The sequence below is a fragment of the Colossoma macropomum genome, unplaced genomic scaffold, assembly GCF_904425465.1.
Source record: "Colossoma macropomum unplaced genomic scaffold, Colossoma_macropomum, whole genome shotgun sequence".
NCBI lineage: Eukaryota > Metazoa > Chordata > Actinopteri > Characiformes > Serrasalmidae > Colossoma > Colossoma macropomum.
In genome coordinates this window covers 12,044,653-12,064,860 of record NW_023494788.1, presented here as the reverse complement: position 1 = coordinate 12,064,860, position 20,208 = coordinate 12,044,653, and the positions used below count along the sequence as shown (strand labels likewise).

Genomic DNA, 20,208 nt, shown 5'->3' with positions numbered 1-20,208 from the left:
CAACTATCTGCAGAATGATATATTTCTTATACCTCTAATATTTTGTAAGACATAAATGATTCTATTCAAATAATATGTTAGGATATGTATGTCATACAGCAGGCATTCTCAGGAATCTGTGTGTAACCTCTTAATTTGGGCAGTGGCATGTCAGACAGCTAAGTATGATGTATAATTATTCCAAATAGATAATCTAACATAAACATTTAGGTGAACATTAGATGTCAATGGGGTAACAGTTTACTTGAACCCTGCTACATAACATTGACACAATCATGACTTAAACATATCATGGCAGATATGCTGTGATGAGTTGTTGTAACACATTTTGTTCAGTAATGTAACAGTGTCATGTCACCATTACCGGTAACTTTCATTGTATATGATTGATGTCATAAAAGCTTATGTCACATGCTAAATTTTGCTCTGTGCTCTAGTTTGACATCAAACATTGTGACATCTGCCATGACAACGGTAATGGTAACATGTCATTGTTGTGTTAGTGAACATAATCGGTCAAGACAACTTGATACAGCACCTAACATGTGCCTTTACATGGTTATAGCATGGTTTTGTCAGTGTTTTGGAGCAGGGTTCAAACAAAATGTTAGCATTCAGTGGATTTTTTGTCATTTGAGACATAACAGTAGTGAGCAAACAAGCTAATCATATATATATTTTTGTTTTGGACGCTCATGAACTCTTTTTGTACTGGAGCCCATAAGATCCCACTTACACAACTAGTTATTTTGTTCTCTCCACTCTTATTCAAAATAAAGAAAGAGTACTATGTGTGTCGAAAGCTTTATTAGAAAGAGTTGTATTATACGCAAAAAGAATGATATCAACGGATATCATTGTCCTTACAATGCAGCGTATAATCTAGACATACACACGACAATCACTAGACTCTACAGCACTAGTGGAGGTGGAGGTGGTGTATATATGTGTGTAACTCTTGCCACAGGCTGATTGGGTTTCCGCTGGCTTCAGAGTATCTCAGCGCCTCCTCAGAGCGGGTATTTGATATACATATCGATCGTCAGGCCCTTGTTTGTACTAAAGGACAGGTGCGTAATTGCCCTGATATGTGCCGTTCCTCGTCCCGCTCCTTCTGCCAATAGTGTATGACCTTTGCATAATAAACGGCTACCTCGGGCTGGATACATTACTCCAGCAGTGCCTGTGGCCAGAAACAAATAGCACTAATTAAATGATGTATAGGCCGAACGGTGCCGGGGGTTTATACTCATTTCAGCAGGGACCCATTTCCAGTGGCAGCTGCCAGGGCTGAGTCACAGTGAGCTCCAGAGCAGATTGAAAACTCAAAACCATCTCCTCTCAATCTGCAGCATGGCTATCAAATCACTGGATGGCTCTCTCAGTAATTCCCCCTGCAGGAGCTCTAACTACCATACAGAAATGAGCCTAGAGAGTGTGTGTGTGTGTGTGTGTGTGTATGTGTGTGGGTGTGTGTGTATGTGTGTGTGTGTGCATGTGTTGTGAGTTTGTGGGGTGTGTGTGTACATAGATTCCAACTATGTGGCACTTGGCCATTGACTTCCTAAAACTCATGTTAGAGGGTGCGATACCCCTCCAATCCTAGCACTAAACCCATGGTAGCCATGGTAGTGAAATTGTTCAGAACAGTCTAAAATAGCCGTGATTTTACTGGAAAACCTGTAGAGCTTTTAAGCATGCAGGGATGCTACAGCAACCAGAAAACCTGCTGTTTTCTATATACATGCATTTGGCTGGCTCTTGCTCTCTTAGACCAATAGCCTAACATGCTGCTCTTCTGGCACACTGCAGAAATTGTATCTTGGCAAGTGAAATGTTCTGAAATCTAGTTGATGTATCTCATATTTCTCATGTTGAGACTTTCATAAGAATATTGTTTTTAAGTCATCGTTTTACTTGTTTTCAGTAATTTTATCAAGTATAATTATCTCACTATATTGGTAGATAATTTTGCTTCATTTGAAAAGTATACTTGAAACAAGCAAAATATGTGGCAATACAGTGAGATAATTTTACTTTATAAAATAGTTTTAAAGGCTTATAATAATTTGAAAATGAGAAATATTAGATATATTAACTACATTTAAGATTTTTTTTTATTGCATTTTATTATTAGAATTTATAATTGATATAATTGATAATGAAATGGAGTGGCATGGTGGTGCAGTGGGTAGCACTGTCGTCTAACAGCAAGAAGGGTTTGATTCCCATCCAGGCGACCAGGGTCCTTTCTGTGTGCATGTTCTCCCCGTGTCTGCGTGGGTTTCCTCCCCACAGTCCGAAGACAGGCAGCCAGGCCAATTGGACATGCTATATTGCCCCTAGGTATGAATGTGTGATTGTATATGTCTGTGTGTCTGCCTTGTGATGGACTGGTGACCTGTCCAGGGTGCTTCCTGCCTTCCACCCAATGACCGCTGGGAGAGGCTCTAGCACCCCCTCGACCCAGAAGGATAAGCCACTTAGAAAATATGTGCGATAATGAAACTATCATTTCAATGAATTCAGAGCACATTTTTGCCTTATGATCTGCTCATAATATTACGAGAGACAACACTAGTGCAAAAAAAATAATGATTCCTGCTGCTTTACATTAACATTAACAATGTGTTCCCTAAAGCCGTCAAAGCTTGAAGTCCCTTTTGTAGCCAAGATGGCGAGTGATGAGGGAGATGAAGCTACAGCTGAACTAAAAACTGTGCTGTTTATTAGAGTAAAGGTGCGCAGCGTGGCCACCTGCCAAATCTGAACCTGAACTGATGTGCCAAGTTCAACAGTCCCTTCCTTACATGCACAGAGAGCTGACATCACTATACACCTTCTACAGAAGTGTATGATAACAAAAACTGAATAATGATTAATAATTGTACAATATTAATCTGCAGTGCTCATATTTCCACATCTTTTATTGGATTAGGACAGAAATTCAAAACACTCAGCATGCATGTGTGTGTTTGTGTGTGTTCAGCCTGGTGTGTGTGTGTCTCTATGCAGTCATCTCTCCAGTGGCGAGGATGGATTGCAGAGAGTGAAAGGGACAGTGGTGGTCAGGGGAAGGGAGGGAGGGGCAGCGAGCGCTCCAGCCGGACCCATTTCTCACACAGACTAATGACTCTGTCCATGACTTACTGTGGCCTTGCCATGCTCCACATCACCGGGGCAACACGCCACCACACACACACACACACACACACACACACACACACTCACGCATGTACACACAGGCGTAAACACACATACACAGATTGCGATGGAGCGCGGAGAGAGTTTACTCTGATAACACGTGCTGTACTCTGTGTATCGCTGTACATGAACATGATGTTGATTTAGTTTTGTTGGACAGTGTGTAACGGCTGCATGTAACATATTATCTTGTTTCTTCTGCAGTCGTCTGGAGCAAAACCTGATTAAGAGCATTCCGCCAGGAGCTTTCTCTCCATATAAGAAGCTGAAGAGGATGTGAGTATTAGCCTCTGTTTCCAGAAACATTATTACAACCATTCAAAGCTCGTTCATGAAGAGCCATGCAAAGTTCTGCTCTAAGCACACTGCAGATCCATCAGGTCTGTTCTCAGGTTCAGTCACTGTCTTCATGTTCTACCTACCTCAATTGCACGCTCATTCTCAATTCATTTGAATGTACTGATACTAGGCATTGTTGTTTTTATCTGTCTAATCTATCAAATTTTATCTATTCATAAACTTAAGATTTTTGAAGAAGGATAACATGCTATCAAAAAGAGACATTTCTGTTGGTATTCCAATAGATATATTTCTGAGTATCCCTTAACTTAAAGCACAAAAAATAATCTTTGTTGAAGAAAATATTGTTAAATTTGTTTATATATTATTGTTATGCTGTTTCCAAACCCAACCCATCCCCCCATTTCTCTACACTGCAGTAGCTTACTACCAGCTACTAGAACAGCACCACATGGATTGCACCACATTTGAGAGTTTATTAGAAAGATTTGGAATATAAATTTGACACTGTTGATCTTAAATACCAACAGTATTTATTTATTTTAGCTAACAGCTTACTACACAGTCCAGACAATTTAAGCAAGTAAACTACGTCAGTGCAGGCATGTTCTGTAGCTCTAAACAAGTTTCCTGTTGTCAGTATATGAGTATATATACTAGTATATTTCAGTATTCACTTATTCAGGCCATGCAAAACTAAGCTGCTACACGTCACCCAATGAGTCACTTTGTACAGAAGTACTGAGAAAGCTTGTGTTTACATTCGAAAAATGTGAATTAACCATTTAAATAGCATGGTTTTAAGTGCATGTCTCTAATGTTTGTACCATCTGTGTTTTTTTCAGAGATCTGAGTAAGAATCAAATCTCAGATATCGCAGATGATGCCTTCAGTGGCCTCCGTTCCCTCACCTCACTGTAAGTGTGTGTGTCAGTAATAAACACACACATACACACACAAATACGGTCCCAGTGAAAAGTTTGGACACACCTGATTAGGCCTAAACACTTATGCTGAAATGCCTGAGATGTATTTCTAAATGGTGAAGTTGATGCTTTTGTTTTCAATACAAAAAGTTTAAATTTATATGTATGTTCTTCAGTCCTATTAGAAAAGCATCTCAGGTGGCTCCTCATGAAGCTGCTTGAGTGAATACCAAGAGTGTATAAGCAAGGCAAAGTGCAACTACTTTCAAGAATCTAAAATAGAAGATGGATTTGATCTGATTTGTTACTTTGTGTAGTCTCATCTGTATCGATTTAAAGTTTCACTCTTATTCTAAAAGGTGAAAACTAGTAAAAATAAGCAGGTATATCCAAACTTTTGACCGGTACTGCACTTTCATACACAAACCCACTGACACCCACTCACCTGCACGAATCAAAATCATGTTCTTTTTCACACTTCAACACTTCATAATCAGTGCCTTTGGTCAGAAACGCGCTGCTGCAGTTTTGGCTCTGGATTAACCCGCGGCGCTGGAGGCTGACAGTGACGCGACAGCTGTCAGCTGAGAGAAATAAATTAGCGTGAAGGGTGACACAACAGCGGCAACACACAGTACAAATAGTCTCCATCTATGCATGTGTGCGTTTGTATGTGTGCTGACATCTGCTGTGGTGTGAACACACAAGAAGGCTTTCATTTACATCACCTGAACATTTCTGAAAGAGACAGTAGCTCCGTCCTGTGCATATTAATTCCATTAGATCCATCTCCCTGCGCCCAGCCCGCACAGCTGGGCCAATGACAGGCCTCAGCCTCGCAGCACTCAGCTCATTTACACATGCTGCAATTAAAGAGCCACTCACACGCAATGGCAACAGAACAATAGGGCACATGAGATGGCAGGCACACTCATAATAAAGGAATAATCCAGCATTCTTTCAACCTAATCTCTGTCTGCTGCATCTGCAGCATATGGTTGATTACCACAGACAATCATTTCCCTTCACTTAGAAAAGAACAGAAAACCTGTTAAGTCAAAACACACTTATAAGAGAAGGCAATGGGCAGGTGCTTCATCTTGAGTGTTTTGAGTAAATAGGTTTTTTGTTCTTTTGTAAGTACAGGGGAACGGGTGGAAATTATTGTCTGTGCCTATCAACCCATGAGGTACATATTCAGAAGATGAAGATTAGGGCTGTTTGGTGGGATCAGAAATCAAATCTGATTTGATTTTACCCCATTTGTTTGTCAAATGTACAAATATATTTCAATGTTAAATAAATGATTACAAATTCTGCTTATTTTACAAAAAAGATGAATAGGTACAGTCATATGCAAAGGTTGTACACCCCTGGTTAAATTACATGTTGTGTTTTCTAAGTGAAAACAAGTTCCTCTACAGGGAACGAACTCAAATATGGCATTTTTCTGCTAATTTTAAGGCACCATTTCTATTTATTTGCTGAGTTCAACATACTGGAAAAAATAAAATGTAAAATATACAATGTCCCATAACATAACTTTGTGCCATAACCACATATGATCTTTTTTATGCTAAATTCAGCAAATAAACAGTAATTGTGCATTAAAATGTGTAGAAGTGTCTTCTCTGTAGACAATGTATTAACTTAGTTTCACTTAGAAAATCAACAAAACATGTCATTTAAGCACATAAGTGTAATAGGATATATAGCTGCGCTCAATGGCTATGTAGCAGCGTAGCCAAGCAGCTTAGCCACGCTACCTTATAAATATTACATGATTATTAGCTTACTGTACTACTTACTGTACTACAAAGCATCTGAAGCAGATCATTTGGTCACTTTACACAACATATTTCTGGTCATTTGCATTATTCAGCTTGTAACACTTATTCAGAGTTACTGGATTGTTAAAATCCATTGTATGTTTGCAAAAATCTCCATACAATTTTAAACACCATGCAACTGCAGTTAAAGGCTAAATAATTAGTTCATGAAAATTCTATATAAATCATTATTATTTTGTTCATAGTCAGTGCTCTTTTCTCCATTTGGTACTTATGTGTGATAATGTTGTTCACTAATTGGCCTGCAGTGTACAAGGAGTCACAGTACAAGCTTTAACCATTCAGATTTACATGTTCTATAATTGAATGTGCTTTTTTGTCACCGGATTTAATGAATATTTAAATGTGGACTCTTATTTTGACAGCTCCAATAAAGATTAGGTTGAAGAAGTACTGGAGTATTCACACTGTGGGGACAAAGGCCACAAAAATTATGAGCTGAAAACAGATCAAATAAATACATTCATTCATCAAAAGTTTGGGGACATCTAGCTTTTCAAAATGTATTCTCTGAAATGGGCATTTTTTTCTTTTGTCAGTTTGCAATGACTTAACACAGTAAATACTGACTAGGTTGTATTTATACATGAATATTTGTGTCAGCATAAGTGAGAATGCTATCTTGGTGACAGTGCTGTCTCATCAGCACTCAAACCTCCCAGCTATTTAAACCTACTTTAGGCAAAAAGCGAGTGCTTTTAACAGTAGCTTGACAACAACAACTGTCAAGTAATTGTTAAGGCAAAATATAGTCCGTGATGAACGTTGCAGGATGTGCCCAAAGCTTCACAGCGCTCTACCTACAAACGTTGCCCAGCTTAGATGAGAAGAAATAGCTTTCCAACATTTTTGCGATATGCCCACAGCTTTGAGTAAAAAGCTGTTTTGGAGTAAAAAATGTCTATTATCTGTTAAATTATCTGCTCAATCAAATGTAAAGATGCAATAAATTCAGAAAATCCAGTACACATCTGTTTGTTGCTGTAGTAGTGTGATATAGCGGTGTGTGCGGAGAGCTGGTTTGTGACGGAGGAGCAGCATGTAGCTCTTCTTGTCACAGCAGGTTTTAATCACAGAATTTTTAGGTCGTTATAGAAACAAAGTTCTGCTGCAAACTGAAATGTTAGCTTTGGGTGGTTGAATTGAAAGTTGATGTACAATAAATAATAAAAAAAGTGAAACTTTTTGCTGTTTTACTGAAGCGTAAAATCATCAAGAGTCCTCTCTTCTAGATTTTTTCAGACATAAGCACTCAAATTCTTATAGCATTCTTCAATCTCTAATAATCAATCTGTTGGGGCTTTCTTATGGACTTCATAATCTAAACAGTATTTATTGCTGATTTAAGGAACTATTAACAATATTCTTATGCATTTCTATAGAATATGTGAAAGCTACTCTTTGGGCTATTTTAAAACACTATAAAACATTCACTCGCACATGAATTCTTCTGATATAAACTGACTGTAAACAAACTCTTAATCACACAATTGTACATCTTTATAATAAATGTAGACAAGGCCTGAAAAAGGTTTAGGGGACACACTGTGTTAAGTAGTTGCTTTATGGTAAGCAACGATTTGCAGATGTTTTTTGTTATTTAATTTTAAAATGTGAAAAGTACGCAAAAATCTAACTTCTGTACAAGGCAAGGTGTACCCAAACCTTTGATGAGCAGTGTACACACGCACACACAAACTCAGTGATCGTATTGACGTGATTTACTGCCCTTTCTTTGGGCTGCATCTGTTCCTGCCTGCAGGGTCCTGTATGGAAACAAAATTGCAGAGATACCCAAGGGGCTGTTTGATGGCCTGGTCTCCCTGCAACTGCTGTGAGTACTGTTCCCTCTGTAAATGTGTGTGTGTGTTTGCGTGTTTGTGTGTGTACTGACGCATGCTCACCACTGGAGGAAGAGCTATTTCATTTCTCCCACCTTTCCCCATTAAAAGAACTCAAGCAAAAAAGAACAAAAAGAAAAGAGCATCTTGAAGCCCGAAACCTCTTCCAGCTCTCAAATGGACCATTTAGACGACTCGTTGGAGGAAGACGTAGCAAGACTTCTCTCTGTTTTCTTCTCTCTTTTTCAGGGGTGTGCCTAACATCATTAGCATTTAAATTGGACGTGATTACGAGGCATATCTCTCACACCTAGTTATATTGATGTAGACACAGAAACATTGCTCAAACATAATGCCTGTGTTTAGTGGTCTAATTTGAGGAAATCTGTGGGCTTTAATGGGCCTGTTTGTGCTGCCTCTAATGATTTGTGGAGATGGGGAAATTTTGATAGTCCGGCAGCTTCCTCGCTCCCACGTCAATGGATCCGAATCAAGCCGAGCAAGCGCACGTCAGCAAGTTATTATCGGGCCTAAAGCGTGCTGGCTCCGGTGGCACAGCACTGCACTTTCCAACGTTTGCCTTGTCAACTGCCTTAATGAGTCAAATTACCTATGTTTTTACCAATTACAGTTTTCTCCCTCTAATGGGTTTAGTTAGTAAGTGCCCTTCCGAAGGAACGCCTTAACAGCATTCCGAAAGGCAGCCACAAGCCTTCGTGGATGTTGTTTTTGAGCCACTTTGTTGTGAATGGGGTTCCTTTGTTTTGCCTCTTTTTTGAAATCCCCAAACCTAATTAGTTCTCCCTGTGAGCAGGCTAACGATGCGTGCGCTCGCTCCGAGACAAAAGCTCATTAGAATGGCTTTCAGTAATTAAGCACAGGCCCTGCGTTAGTCAATTGTCAGGCGAGCTAAGCAAGAGAGACACAGAGGTGGCAGGGTGGGGACGAGGAAGAGGAGGGCCAACTCCAGAACAGCACTGTACTACTCCAGGGCATCAAAAAGAAAGCAAGAATGCAAAGAGCCATTGATATGAAGCACCACTCTTGCACTACACTCCTGGTGCCTTTTTCCGCTGTGGTCACTCTAGCTGAAGTATGGTGAACGAGTAAACATTTCTCAAGGCCATCATCATACAGCAGTGGCAGCACACTGAAAAAAATGAACTGAATTTAGTTGATTCACGTGTGTACATCATTTCATTTGATTTGAAGAAATAAATGACATTAGCGCAACTATTGCCAAAGACAAGATTGCGCAATATTTTAATCATACACATCTGAATCAAGTATAGACATGCTATGTATCACCTTTTCTAGTGCAACATTGAATGTCTCTTGCATTAGAAAAGGATAAAAGAAGGGAAAACAGGAATGTAGCCTCACTCATGTACTAAACTATGTGTAGTACTCATAAAATTAAGTATTCAGACCTTTGACATTTACAAGGACTGTGTTATCATCTATTTATACTCATTGCATTAATTAAGAAAGTATTTACAAAAACGTACATCATTTATAGGGTACTTCATGTTGGGAGGTGGCTGTCTCAAACCCTAACCCCTAAATTTCAACTAGTGAAAATACTACTTTTTTATATTTTTATTTTTTATTTATTTTTTAAAGTGAAGTTGAAATATTTAGATTTATCATGAGTTTAATTTTTAACTTAAAACCTTTTCATGTCAAATCCAAAGTACAAAGAGTTTTAGTCCTTAGAGCCTTACTTCAGCCTCACCCCTGCATTTTAGAGCAGGAAGTGAGACTGCATCCCTGTCCCTCATGGCCACATGGTGAGCAGTTAGATCCCATTGTTTTGAATTAAATGTATGCCAAAGTCTGAAAATCATTGTGTGACCTTATTAATTGTCACTATAGAAACACATTTTCTGCAATTGAGGCTTTTTTGTGTTTTACTGAAAAAAAAATATGATTTTACGTGTGTAGAATTGTTCAAAGGTGTGTTTGCTAGCCATGTGCCAGCTAGCATTTCTGACTTATGCTAAAAATTGGCCGTTTCTTTTCAATGATGCACAAAAAAGCTATTTAAGTGCTAAGAGCTCCCCTTGTGGAGAACCTTTAGCCTGAAAAGTGTGAGTGAATGAGTTACAAATGAGGTCCATGTGGCTTAAAACTACAAAGACAAACATGCAAACAACAATCCAAAGATTTCTGATTGTACTGGGCTGTACTGTTTCTCATCTAAGCAATATTGCCCACTATATGTTTGAAATCAAATGCTGTGACTAAAGGTGAAAACACTGTGTTTTTTGCATTATTAAAATCTCAGCAAACCAAAACATTGCCTGTGATTTTCTGATGTTTACGGAAATAACTTATGACACAGGGTTGTGCATTTCTAAGTCCTGTTCAGCATTCTGATGGCATCTGGATCAGGAAGGAGACGCCATCATGAATTTACAGCATTTCTGATGCTGTTCAAGGCGCAGAAGTGAGACATAAAACCAGTCAGAGTGAGTGGCGCGCTTTTCAGTCAGGCAAAGGAAAAATAAAATGTTTGCGTCCTTAAAGTTGTGAAAGACTGGGGGAAAAAGTCAGGAAAAAGAGGCCTTGGAGGTGCTAGACTGACTCAAAGACTGGACTGTTTCACTCAGCATGGGCAGCAACTCTCTATCTACTGATCTCCAGATCTGGACCTCAGTGCATCCAAAGGAATTATCTAAAAATAGAGTTAAATAAAGCAAACTTCACTTTTTGTATTTGTTTAGAAGCAAGTTTCAAATATGTAAGCATAAAGGTTAAGTGTTTAAATCAAAATGCCTTTGAGATTAAGAAAAACACATTAGATTACATGTGTCCAAACTTTTGACTGGCACTTCATAACCCAACTCTGAAGAGAATACAATGTATGATGACAGATTGGAATGTAGGATCCATTGATATAATGTATCCAGACTCCACACAGTTCACTGTTTATTGTTGTTTGAAGGCTAAATCCTCTTTTTGCCCACCCAGGCTGCTCAACGCCAACAAAATCAACTGTCTGAGGGTGAACACCTTCAAAGACCTGCAGAGCCTTAATCTGCTTTCTCTCTATGACAACAAGCTCCAGACCATCAGCAAAGGCCTGTTTACACCGCTGCGCTCCATCAAGACCCTGTAAGTTGTCTCTCTCTCTCTCTTTCTCTCTCTCTCACACACACACACACACACAAATGCACGCCTCGGTCCACTTCAGCACACTCCAGTCTCTAAGCAACCACTGCTTATCAAATTTTACCTACACATTTCCCACCCTGCAATCACTTGGTCACCTTGTTTTTTTTTAATCAGGAAAGTTAATTAGCTGCTAATAGAGTGGCAAATAATTACGCTATTAATACCCCACTCATGATTTTGCTGTTGAAATACTGGGGCATTTATCAGAGCCAAAACTTTACACTCTAAGTAGTTGAAGAAGTTTGGACCTGAAATGACTCCCTCTCGCACTAACTTGCATTAATTGATTTATTATCGTCTGTAATGCCCTGTAGCAGTGGTTCCCAACCCCTGCACTGCATTGTTGTTCTCCCTACTCTGACACACTTAATCTAAACAATCAGCTTATTAACAAGCCCTTTCTGTGTTAAAGTGGTTTGTGAGTAGGGAAAACACTAATACGTTTAGAGTAGGGGCCTGGAAATCACCTATAGTAAAACTTTGTATCTTAGCAGAACTTTATAGAAGAAAAAAACTTTCTTAACTTTAATGTACATGAAATCTTCACATTAAAAAAAGGTAAGTTTTTTTCGTTAAAATTGAACATAAAATATGGTCACTCTGCAAGTCACCCTGTAAAGCCTGAAATAATATTTTAAAAGTCAGTGGTGCCGTGACGGATTTTGCGGGAGTTTTTCAGATCATGTTATGCATGTTTACATATTAACATCACACACCAGACTCACAAAGCAGCTCCAGCTCAATGTTTGAGTCTCAAATGCAGAATCAACATTATGCTGATGAAGATATGATGACAGTAGTAGATCAGAGTAGAGTTCTCTTTGATTCCACATATGGCCTGCAATTACACATTTCCACAAGAGAGGTCTCCAAAACCCTAAAATGAACATAGTGTAGCTTTAATATGACAAGATTTCATTCTAAGTCATTTTGTACCATATCTTATAGGGTTAAGCTGTTGTTTTCAAAAATAAAAACTAAAACAAACTTCAGGTGTGAGCTTTTGATATGACAGGTACAGTATACTGTACATCACTACCTCTCCATTCCACATTTCACTTTTTTTCTTTCTCCTTCACCTGATCTGCTGACCTCTTCAGGCACCTTGCTCAGAATCCCTTCATGTGTGACTGCCACCTGAAGTGGCTGGCTGACTACCTGTTTGATAATCCTATCGAGACCAGCGGGGCACGCTGCAGTCACCCTCGACGCCTAGCCAACAAGCGCATCAGCCAGATCAAGGGCAAGAAGTTCCGCTGCACAGGTAGAGTCCCCCTCACACACGAGAACGATTTTCAGGGTTCACAGACCCCAACAGCATGCACACATTCGGTAAAACCTACTTGTGCGTTCAAGGATAAGATGAAAGGCTAACAGGCTAACAGTGCACACCCCACATAGAGATCACTACTGTAGCACAGTGGCGGGCTCACGAACAGAGCTAAGCCAATCAATACTGAATGAATTAACAGTTTATTAGGTACACCTACACTCTACATACGCTCACTGGACAATATATCAGAAACAATAACCACATATAGCTGCACTATTTATCAGCACCCTCTACATTGTTCATTCATGGAAAGGGAACACTGTAGACCAGATGTTATTTGTATTCTCAACACAACATGGTAGTGGCATGATAGTGAGTGTTGTGCTGGTTTGAGCGGTGTTGCTTAGCTCTTACTCATCTTAGTATCACTGCATTGAGAAAAGACCACCAACTAAACATATTTGGCCAAGCCACTTTAGGCTTGTACTCTAATAATTCTTACAGTGAACAAACAAAACTTTAATGGTTCATTACAATTATTAGTCTCACTTTTTTGGATAGTTCACTACAGTCCCCTATAGATTGTCTACAGATGTTTAAAGTGTTAATAAACTATCTGTTGAAACTCTGGTGATTCTGAACAGTGGTGGGGTTAGGGCTAGGGCTAGGACCAGGGTGAGGGTTGGGTTTAGGTTTGCGTTGAGGTTAAGGTTAGGGTTAGGACTAGAGCCAGGTTTAGAGTTAAAGAAAATTACGGTCAATTTAGTAGATATTTAGTGGAATGTAACTTGAAAATTAAGTAAATTAAGTATCTACAAAGCATCTATAGTGGACTATACAAATAAAATGTTACCCAATTATTTATATGGCAATTAATCATCAGCTAAAATTTAATAATTGTGATAGGCCAAGCCAAGTGCACTGAAAAAGATGAGCTATATTCTCTAACTGTAAACCTACAAGGATTACTGAGAAGGTGTTTCCAATAAAGTGGCCAGTAAATGTACACAAAAAAGTAAGTTCCTAAAAAAGTTACCAGTTATATTTTCAGGCTATAGTCAGTAATTGTAAACCTACAAAGTGCACCTACAGTTGTATGCAAAAGTTTGAACACCCTTGGTCAAATCACACATTTGTTGATATTCTAAGTGTAACTAAGTTAACACATCCTCTACGGAGAACACATTTCTGCACACTTTAATGCACAATTGGTGTAAAGATGCTGAATTACATATATTGGTAAAAAACCTACGATGTGGCCTGTGCAAAGGTTATAGCACATTTTGAATGTTATGTTTTTATTGTTTAACCATGTTGAAATCAGCAATAAACAGAAATTGTGCACTAAAATTTGCAGAAAATGCCATATTTAAGTTTGCTCGTGTTAGGTACATACAGTTAGTATTCTGCGCGTGTGACGAGTGTGTGTTTATTCTCCTTGGAGAGGGAGCTGTGTGGCATCCTCAGGCCTGGAGCAGTTCTACATACACACTGCCAGGCTTCAGAGTGCTCATGGGAACATCACCAGGAGGCACGCTGCAATACAAATCCAGCAGAATGCATTGAAACAGAGCATCAGGATCCGCGGATCGCTGTTATGATGAACTAGCCATAACTAAGGAGTCAGTGAGTGTTAGCTTGCGGGGGGCCTTCAGGCTGCTCGGCCTCGTGAAGTGTGCGGCCGCTGCTTGCTTTGATATTAACCCATGGATTTCCCTAATTACAGCCCTGCCTATGTCCGTACAACAACACAGTAACAAGCACAGCAGGAGAGCCCGAACACACGCTGGCTGCTCCCACGGCCGCCAAACACTGCTGAAACCCACTGTGTCTGTGTGTGTTTGGTTTTGGTTAAAAATGCCCTGACTATGTAAGAAAACCAGAGAAAAACAGAGCTAACCAACAAGGTCAGGAGCAACACAATGGTCCCGACAATGCAGAGTGCTTTTTTACAAAAGGTTCATGTTTCATTTGTTTAAAACTAAAATGTCAAAACCATTTACTTTTGATTACTGAAGTTAAGCTAAGGGTAAGGTTTAGGTGTAGGCCTCAAATTATGAAAATTATTGCTGTCATAAGAAAATGTTGTGATGCCACATCATTTTTTTCCTTTTTACCTCTTGCAGAGGATTAATATACATTTTGAATTGCAAACATTTCTACATTAACTGATATTAAAGGGTCATTCTGGCCTAAAACCGCATTTAGTATGTTATGTGATATTCTGTAGTGCAGCATTACTTCTATTGCTGGTTCTCTCTTCTTTTTGATTTAATCAAATTGACATTCTCTCACTACAATACCCAGCATGCATTACACAAACCCTGAAATCCTGACCACTAGCATAACCAATGTTGAAGAGGCTAATGAGTACAGCCATAACCGTCCTGTTAGCTATTCGGTATCCTTCTGCATTAGCCAGCTAGTGGGGGAAAAATTCTCAATTATCTGCCCCAAAGCAGTTGTGGTTTTTAAGAGTTCCTTCCACCTTCAAGATACATCATCAGAAGGGGGGGTTTCTAGACTTTAAACAGGAAAATCTCGCTTTACAGACTATTGTGGTGGAGGAGGTCCCTTTAAGTCAAGAATGTTTTACTTATATATAATACAAAATATATAAAATAAACTAATATAAAATAACTCCTTTTGGAGATTAGATTTGTTCTTCTGACAGCAATGAAATGCATAATACCTATGAGACATATGTTTGACCCCACATCCCGACAAGTGCACAGTAGCAGAGGGCTTTGCTCCACTCCTTTTCTCCTGTGCAGTGTCTTACTGTCCGTGTATCTGTCCTGTCTGTCTGTCTGTCCGTCTGTGCGCTTGTGTTATGGGGGTTGAGCTGTTGTACCGATAACAGCACAATGGGAGAAAGTGGCGGGGCTGCCCACCCTCATGCATGGTGGCCCGGCTTTTTCCGGGCAGCTTCCTGCTCTGTTCCTCCTCCTGGCTGCTCCTCCTCCTCCTCCTCCTCCTCTCTCCCTGCCTCTCTCCGCTCCACTCCGCTCCTCCACTCTGGCCCCGGGCCCACCCCGGCCCCCGGCCCCTGGTGCAGCTGTCTCTTGTGCTTGATCTAACCATGTGCCGCCGCCTACACTCGCCTCACATGGTTCCGTCAAGCACCAGGGACCGTTGGACACACTCGCACGCAGCATGGCATTCTGGGATAGCGCGTGGCAGCCACCCCTTGAAGAGGAACGAGTCGATTTCGGAGCAGCGGAAACGGCGATGAAAGTATCTACTGTGTCCATCAGTCACTTGCTATGAAAAGAGCTACGCTACTGTTCAAAAGTTTGGAATCACTTGTTTTCATTTTTGCTAATTTTTTCAAGAATAAGTTAATCAATGTAGATTGAAATTTTATAAACAAGATTACAAAATGCATATTTAGACTGTTCATTCAATATTATACATACATACAATACTAAAGTTTTTTGGAAACAGCACAAAGTTATTAACGAACAAATAATATACGGTAATAACTTTTAGTAATTTCTTATCAAGTTATCTGCAGATTTTCTTTGTGTTTTGGTATTAACTTTCCTATAACTTCATTCATAAGACTACACAGCTTTCTCACTTATTGTGGGATAACCTACAGCTCTGTTAGTCATCTTGAACATCATCAAAAATTTTCATATTCAAATTGTTTAAAACATATTGATTGACGCTTTGCAAATATGTGGGATTCTGGATATTAATTAAGTAAATTATACAGCATGATAACATTGAGATACGTAGCATCGACTGGACCTGGCTTGTAATTCACTCACTCATGTTTAGCAGGCTGAAGATTCTCCACCAGGGGGTGCTGCTAACACTCCAGTGGCCTTTGGTGCTTCATAAGGGTGGTGCTCTATGTTAACAGTGTGTATGCATGTTTTGGAATCTACACCTCTTTTGGGAGTTTTCTGCAAATTATTTGTAGTAGTAGAGTACTCATACATACGAAATTGCTTTTATATGATCGAAAACATTGATTCCAGACTTTTAAACAGTAACGTGTGGGGGGGGCTCCTGGTCTGTGAGCCTGTAGGGCAGTGAAACAGAGGCGTGGAGTAAGATAAACAGTGCCCGTGGAGAGACGTCCGTGATGGGAAGCAGATATATCGTGCAGAGCCAGATCCTACTGCTCCCCAGAAACCGCCTGTGTTTTCCTGTCAAAACACACATCTCTGGAGCAGACCTCCAGCAAAAGTGACCTCCTGCTGTTCAGGCTGCTTTATCTGCACATGCAGCCACCCTTCAGAAGATGAATGTTTGTTTAGGAGCAGGCATGAGTGGGCGTTTGTGTTTGTGTGCCGGTTTATGTATGTGGGGGGGAAGCAATTTGTTAGTGTGGTGCAGTGTTTACACATATATTTCCTTAAATATATGTGTAAATAAGCTGTTTTGACAGTCTTTTGCTCTCTCTCTCTCTCTCTCTGTCTCTCTCTCTCTGTCTCTCCCTGTGGTGGCCAGGTTCGGAAGACTACCGCAGCCGCCTGACCGGCGAGTGTTTCCAGGACCTGGTGTGTCCTGAGCGTTGTCGCTGTGAGGGGACGGTGGTGGACTGCTCCAACCTCAAACTGACCAGCATCCCTCCTCACCTGCCTGAACACACAACTGACCTGTAAGAGAGCACATATACACAATAACAATGCCTACATAATATTTATTTAGCTTACACAATCCTACACATACACATATGTATGTCCCAATTGCTGAACAGGCATTCAGCACAAAGCTTAATCTCCATAGTATGGCATTGCCAATAGAATGGGACGCTCTGGTGCAGCTGTACATGAGCCAATGCCCAGTGTCAACTGTCCCTCAGAGGGGTATAAAGCACCCTAGCATTAGCTTGTGAAGCAGATGAACCTCTATTGCTACTTTTGGGATGAGTTGGAGTGCTCTGGGTTTTAGAAGAAACATTAGTTTCTACAAACTTTTGGACATATAGCATATACAGCCATACACATATACAAAGCATGCATACACTGTCTCAAATGCTCACCATACTACATACTTCTTCACCTGTCCTAACACAGTACAGAGTTAATTCATCTTTAGCCTTATTTCAGGTGGATTAGTTTTACCTGGGAAGGTGCTGTAATTAAAGTGATTACATATGAGATCCATGATTTTATTCCAGTATGAATCTGCAAAGTACAGTCATATGCAAAAGACTGAACACCCATGTATTACATTATGTTTTGTTGATTTTCTAAGAGAAAAAAAAGTTAGCACATCCTCTTCAAGGAACATTTTCTGCAATTTTTAGTGCGCAATTTCAATTAACATATTTAAAAAAAAATAAAACAGAAAAGTATAACTTTTCCAAAGACAACATTTTATGTTCTTTTTTCAATATGTTGAATTATTAAACTTTTTGCATAAGACTATAGGTAGATTTTTAGGTCTGACAGTTATAATTGTGGTGCGAATGACCTGAACACAGTAAAAGTTGTCCTGTTCCAACTGACATCATTGTAGTCTAATAACAATTTATGCTAATAGCAACAGTTCACTTTGGCTATTATACCACTAAAATTGAGCCTCACCCCACAATCAAAATTAAGTGCACAGTCTCCTCACCTTTCCAGTGTCTTGTTTTCTGTTTCGTTCTCGCTGCAATGCTTGCCATGCGCTGTGTTGTTATTGTTATTGAGTGAATGGCCTTTCAGTTGTCTTTATGTGGTAATATGAGGAATTTAAACATGTACTTTATCACATAAGAACTGACCAGTCATCACTTACAACCTCCTCCACTTAAACAAATCCAGCTCTGCTCTTACTTCTTATCCTTCTTCAGCTTCCATCCATTCTCTTCCTCCTCTCTCTTCCTGCCCATCCCTCTCTCTGGCCCGCTTGTGCATGTCCTCCTCTCTCACCAGCCTCCAGTCTCCTGCTGAGCGGTGGTGAATGAATGCCACAGGCTTTTCCCAGGCTTTTGGCCTCGCGCTGCTGTAGGCCTGTTCCCCAGACACCGCTCGCCCTTCTGCTCACGTGTAGAGGACACGTCACTCTCCCTCCGCAGTGCCATCAGCTCCGCTCATCCATCACACTCACACACTTCGCCCTCCCTGTCTCCCTCGCTGTCCTCTCCCCCACTTCTTCTTGTGTCTTATGTCTTGTGTCTGAATTTGTGTAGGGTAGCATTGTCTCAAACTGAATGCTAAAGTTTTACACAAAATGGCAATGACAAATTACTGAGTGGTAACACATTGAATAGCCTTTATACAAACAGCGGCCAACTGTAAATTCAAAAAAAAAGTTGAAGGACTCTATGATGTAGTGGTTTCAGGTGGTGCATCATACTGCAGAGGCCTATGATGGCTCCGCCCCTCCACTACATGCAGCTGCAGCTGCTATAATATGCAACATTATATTTTATACATTTTAAGTAGATGGGTATCAACCCTTTGAATTCAAGTTGTTAGCTTTTGTTTTGCTGTACTTTTCAAATATCATTATATGATTACGCATTTAATTACATAGTTATGGAAGAGATTCTGTTTCAGTTTACATTCTGTGTTGACAGGTTCAAATCTTCACGTCTCATTTTTTCATTTTGTTTCAGCGTCAACAAATTGGGTCACCCCTTTTGGTCGACAAGTTTGGCCACCCCTGGTCAAATTACATGTTTTGTTGATCTTCCAAATGAAAATAAGTTAACACATCCTCAAGAGAGAAAACACTTTGGCTCATGTTAGTGTACAATTACTGTTTATTTGCTGACTTTAACATACTGGGGAAGAAATATGGCCTGTGCAAAAGTATGTTTTATTTTTATCCAATTTGTTAAACTGACACATTTAAAATGATACATTTTGAGTGAAAGGGGGGAGCATTTCTTTAGAACCTGGGGTGTTTAAATTTTGCATTCGACTTTAAGCATAAAAGATGTTTTTTACTTTTTAACAAATTCAGAATACAATAAAATATCTCCTCTTCTACTTATAAACCTGAATGGTGTATTGATTGAAAGTGTAGACTGCATTTCTGAAAGAACCTCTACCTTTGTTTCAATGAGCTACAAGTTAGAAATAATTGATGTCACTCTAGAATTCTCCATTTAAAACACAGCATCTCTCTCTCTCGCGGCTCTGCAGCTGTGGTGGGCATCCCAGTCCAGAGCTAGCATATGTATGGAGCTAGCGGTTAGCAGCAGGCCCTTTCCTTCTGCATGTATGCAGATCTTCCCCGCTCGCTTGGTGTCCTCACAGTTCTTCACATCCCCCCTTCATACAGCCTCCCACTGCACTGCGATTCTGCTCTAATGATGTGAAAGCCCCTTCCCCTTCTTGTCTTTCTTTTTTCTGCCTTTTTCTCTTCCGTTCCCTCTGTGAGAAGTTTTTGTTCTCTTTTTGTTCTTGTCTTTCTTTCTCTCTGCTGCGCTCTATCATGCTGTCCCTCTGTGAGGAACTCTTAGGGAGTCTTTTCCTCAGCAGTGTAAAACCCAGCCAAGTGCTGGTGTCATACACGCGATACAGACTCCCCCAACACACACTCCCATAACACCACACTGCTGCTGGATTAGTGGGGCCAGAATGCTAATCATGGAATCTATAGAGCCTCGTCTCTCTTTGTCTCCGAGCCCTTACATGCTCCAGTGAGGCTCACTCCATCTCTCTCTCTCTCTCGCTCTCTTT

The 20,208-nt window shown here is 40.0% G+C and overlaps 1 protein-coding gene across 2 annotated transcripts in view; it reads left to right on the top strand.

Moving 5' to 3' along the window:
* The window catches only part of slit3 (slit homolog 3 (Drosophila)), a 219,424-nt gene that overhangs the window by 143,072 nt on the left and 56,144 nt on the right, over positions 1 to 20,208 (top strand). For both annotated transcript variants that reach the window (XM_036568481.1, XM_036568482.1), the window contains 6 exons: positions 3,409 to 3,480; positions 4,350 to 4,421; positions 8,043 to 8,114; positions 11,095 to 11,238; positions 12,399 to 12,562; positions 17,036 to 17,186. In XM_036568481.1, coding sequence (XP_036424374.1) covers positions 3,409 to 3,480; positions 4,350 to 4,421; positions 8,043 to 8,114; positions 11,095 to 11,238; positions 12,399 to 12,562; positions 17,036 to 17,186 — 675 coding nt within the window. The remainder of the gene's footprint in view (positions 1 to 3,408; positions 3,481 to 4,349; positions 4,422 to 8,042; positions 8,115 to 11,094; positions 11,239 to 12,398; positions 12,563 to 17,035; positions 17,187 to 20,208) is intronic.